This window comes from Trachurus japonicus, chromosome 6, assembly GCF_045865225.1.
Source record: "Trachurus japonicus isolate A0001 chromosome 6, Traja_1.0".
Taxonomy (NCBI): Eukaryota; Metazoa; Chordata; class Actinopteri; order Carangiformes; family Carangidae; genus Trachurus; species Trachurus japonicus.
Genome location: NC_140912.1, coordinates 29,417,205 through 29,422,089, shown reverse-complemented (window position 1 = coordinate 29,422,089; position 4,885 = coordinate 29,417,205). Strand labels below are relative to the sequence as shown.

General features: G+C 40.3%; 1 protein-coding gene across 2 annotated transcripts in view; it reads right to left on the bottom strand.

The window, feature by feature from the left end:
• Positions 1-751: 751 nt before the first annotated feature.
• The window catches only part of wnt2 (wingless-type MMTV integration site family member 2), a 24,510-nt gene continuing 20,376 nt past the window's right edge, over positions 752-4,885 (bottom strand). For both annotated transcript variants that reach the window (XM_085780149.1, XM_085780150.1), the window contains exon 5: positions 752-974. In XM_085780149.1, coding sequence (XP_085636275.1) covers positions 769-974 — 206 coding nt within the window. In that variant the 3' untranslated portion in view covers positions 752-768. The remainder of the gene's footprint in view (positions 975-4,885) is intronic.

The following is a 4,885-nucleotide window of genomic DNA, read 5'->3' as shown; positions in this document are numbered from 1 at the left end:
AGATGTAACAATACTCAAGTGTTTTATGTCTAAATATTAGAACCTCTGCTGTAAGCACACTGAGGCCAGTTTGTCCTAGAACACTGTAGAAAGAAATAATTTAGGACAAATGCTGGAAATTTGAGGTCTGCTTTTTGAAAAATTTCAAATCCCTTGTGAAAACACTCCTTCAGTCATGAGAATGAACTGTTTTGGTGCTTGAAATAGGATATGAATACAGTAATATATACGTATAGAAGACAAGTCTAAAATGAAATTTTGTAAGATTGTTTTTTGAGCACAAATGTTGTCATTCTGCCATTTTATTTTCACCAAATGTCTCAAATGTGAGATAAAAGAAGCTGAATATTGACTTCAAATGACATATAAAGCTCATAGCGTGCACGTGCAGACCTCAGGATGTTTAAATGACTTGAATGAACCCCGGTACCTTTCTGATCATGTGGCCCCCCCCCCACCGAACGGCTGTGGCCCTAAACAACCGCATAGAGAGTTTATGCCAGCGTGCTACAAAAGAAACAAAAAATAAAACATTCAAATTGATTGTTAGTTAGTTAGTCTATACGCTCCATCAAAACACAAAAAGCCACTGAGTGCAATTTAAAAATGCCTGGTGCTGCCCCTAAATTACCCAGGATCATGCATCAGTCATTCTCATTTGCATAATAATAAATGCCGCTCTGGTCTAGTATGGGTGGTTGCCGTGGCGACGTGACTCCGCCCCACATCCCACATCGCCTCGCCATCGCTCACTAGTGTCCGGTCCCGTCACGTCTGGCCCTTGCAGGTGTGCACGTCGACCTGCTGGTGGCAGTCGCGGCAGTGCACGGCGCAGCACCAGTGGAACTTGCACTCGCACTTGGTGGTGCGGCTGACGCGCGACGTGTCGTAGCCGCGGCCGCAGCACATCACCTCGCAGCCGTCCACGCCGCGCGACGTCCGGTTGCACACGCGGCCGCCCGTCCCCATCGACCCTAGAGAGAGAGGGAGAAGAGAGAGAGAGATTTGATTGGTCAAATATAGATATATGTATTTGTTTAAAGGGATAGCTCAACATTTTGGCAAGATTGGCCCATTGCCATAATAATCCCTATAGTCATAGCAGTAGGTTCGTTACCTTTAATTGTCAGTGCAAGCTATTTTTAGAACGGCGGAGCAGAGCCGCGAGCTGCTCAGAGCTACGCTACGGAGGCTCATGGGATTTCTTGGTTTCCCTCATCAAACTCATCAAATACACAATCCAACAAGTCCACAACGCTCTGGTGGACAAGTTGTGACCTGCACATTCACCACACTATGAGATAATAACACAACGTTACCACACAGAGTTGTTTTAGAGGGAAATAGACTAGAGGCTGCTTGCTGAAAAACTGTCCCTGAAGGCAACGCGCATCAGCGGTTTTGCATGAATTTACCTCTAAAACAACTCTGTCTAGTAACGTTCTGTTATTATCTCATAGCGTGGTGAATGTGCAGGTCACAACTTGTCCACCAGAGCGTTGTGGAGTTGTTGGATTGTGTATTTGATGAGTTTGATGAGGGAAACCAAGAAATCCCGCCATTAGCCTCCGTAGCATAGCGTAGCTCTGAGCAGCTCACGGCTCTGCTCCTCCGTTCTAAAAACAGCTTGCACCGACAATTAAAGGTAACGAACCTACTGCTATGACTATAGGGATTATGGCAATGGGCCAATTTGCCAAAATGTTGAATTACCCCTTTAATATTTACTATACTATACTCTATATAAAAGAATGTAATTTGAAAATGTGACAAATATCAATGAAGGGTTTATGAAAAATAGATAAAAATCTTTAAACTTTTCAGAGAAGATCCTGAACTCACATTAAGTTCTTCACCTTTTTTTTTGTTTTGTTTTTGTTTAGATATTTTGGGGTGCTTTTTTTTTTTGCCTTGAATGATTTAAGATCGTCTTGGTTGGGAGTCAAACAGGCGATCATCAGTTTAGGCATATTCCAACATGGGACATACAGTACAGTGGGACTCTAACCACTCGACTCCTTCGCTCACATTTTATTTCAGGCTTCACAGGTGAAAGGCATCATGGGAAATCAGACGTCTTCTCTTAAAAAAAAGAAGAAGAGACAGAGTGGCGTGAGGAGGAATGTGACCCCGGTCCAATCAGAGCGGGTCGCCGTGGCGGCGCGGCGGCCCGACGGGGAGCCAATGGGAGCGCAGCGTTAATCTAAGGAGGATGAGACTGAAGACGAGACGCTGAGACGACGGAGAGATGAGAGATCGATGACAGGAGGCGCACACACTCTTCATCAGCTGTTCATTTGATAGGACACACACACACACACACACACATTACACACACACACACACACACACACACACATTACCCACACACACACACACGACTGAACACACTCACTCTCTTTTGTCCTCAGTCCACACACTCTTTGTTGCTGCTTTTAATGAGTTATTTCTATTTTTATTGCTTTTTAAAATTACTTTTATTTTCTCCTCATGTAAAAACCAGAGCTGCAGTTAAAGGGATAGTTCAACATTCTGGCAAATTGGCCCCCATTGCCATAATCCCTATAGTCATAGCAGTAGGTTCGTCGTTACCTTTAATTGTCGGTGCAAGCTATTTTTAGAACGGCGGAGCAGAGCCGTGAGCTGCTCAGAGCTACGCTACGGAGGCTCATGGGATTTCTTGGTTTTCCCTCATCAAACTCATCAAATACACAATCCAACAACTCCAAAACGCTCTGGTGGACAAGTTGTGACCTGCACATTCACCACGCTATGAGATAATAACACAACGTTACCAGACAGAGTTGTTTTAGAGGGAAATTTGTGCAAAACCGCTGTTGCATGTTGCCTTCAGGGACAGTTTTTCATCAAGCAGTCTCTGTGTTTACCTCTAAAACAACTCTGTCTGGTAACGTTGTGTTATTATCTCATAGCGTGGTGAATGTGCAGGTCACAACTTGTCCACCAGAGCGTTGTGGAGTTGTTGGATTGTGTATTTGATGAGTTTGATGAGAAGAAATCCCACTAGCCTCCGTAGCGTAGCTCTGAGCAGCTCGCCGCTCTGCTCCGCCGTTCTAAAAATAGCTTGCACCGGCAATTAAGGGTAACAAACCTACTGCTACGACTATAGGGATTATGGCAATGGACCAATTTGCAAAAATGTCCAACTATCCCTTTAAGGTGTTGTAAATCAATAAACTTAATTATTATAATTACATTGATAAATCTTCTGTCAGGTTTTAGTGTCTCTGATCCGACACGAAGAGAAAAAACGATTTCTCACTATTTTACCGACCAAATCAATAACTAATAACTCACTTCTGATTAGTTTCTTTTATTAAAATGATAATGAGAATCAGTTTGTGTGAGTCAGACTAATATATCTCTGTTGACACAGGATGAGTGTGATCAACTGTTGATTATAGATTATCATCAAACCAGACTCCTTCATGTTTTATTTGTGTTTTTTTATCCTGAGATGAAACTTTTGTAGATTTTTTTCCTGTTGTGTCGATTTAAAACAGATTAAAACCTGGAGAATCCGACACGTCTCAACACAAACTCTCAGCTTCATGTTTGGAGTCGAGGCCTCGAGGCTCAGATCAGATCAGATCAGATCAGATCAGATCAGATCCAGACGAGTCGACACGTCTACGGGTCGCAGCTGTTAACGAGTCGATCAGCTGCTGATCAGTTTAATTAGAAACAGATCAAATGATTGAAAATGAATTGAAAATGATTGAAATTCATTCATTTTTTGTTTTTGTTGCCTGAAATTCTTTGTGAAAGCAGAAAAAGAAGCAGAAAAACAAACGTTCGTTACTGTATTTACTGAATTATTATGTCATCTCCTTCATTAAAAACCAGAAACTTTATATTTAATTTATGCTAAATGTCGACTTTTTGACATGTTTCACCTCCGTCAGTGTTTTATCTCTGAGACAAAACCAGCTGCTGTTGAGACGTATCTACTTCACCTGAGATCGGCAACTAATTAAATGAGTTTTGTTTTTGTTTTTTAAAGGAAAATCTATCAATTAACACAGTCGTCTGTTGAGGTCTTGAAGACAAATGTAAATAAAATAAAATAAAATCCTAAACATGTAGTTTTGTTAGATAATTGATGAATTAAAACAGACTTCTGTCATTAACTGTCTCTGAGTTTCAGTTTAAAACTTTTCTTTTCTTCTCTAGCTCTTTGTAACGTCCTGTATAAATAAAGTTTCTTATTATTATTATTATAAATAAAAAACTAATATGTAAATACGATAATAAACCTCTCTTCTCTTTTCTTCTCTCTCTGTAAAGTATCTTGAGATAAAAACTTGGTGATGTATAAATAAAATTGATTGGACGGTAAAGACAGTAACTCTGTCTCTGTGTCCGTGTGACAATAAAGCTTTGAACGTTTGAATCTACAGAGAAACACAGTGGCATAGAAACCAGTTCAGAGACAAACTAACACCTGACAACAACGTGTAACTTCACGCAGGTCGTACAAAATCGGAAAAATAACATCCATCACTTGAGGCAGCTTATCAATCAATCAATCAATCAATCAATCAATCAACCAATCAATCAATCAATCAATCAATCAATCAATCAACCAATCAATCAATCAATCAATCAATCAATCAATCAATCAACCAACCAACCAATATTTGTTGGTTTGAGCTCTGAAATGTGACGTTTTACACATCGTTTGTCAACTGTCCATCTTTGGTTCAGGATGAAATGAACAAAACAAGCTGTCGCCATGGATACGCTTGATCAGATATTTTGTAGATTTATCAATGAATCTAATAAAATGGCGATATATTGATCGATTAAAAGCTGATAATGCTCATAAACCCTGACTTTGTGGTGTTTTTTTAAATTTTATATA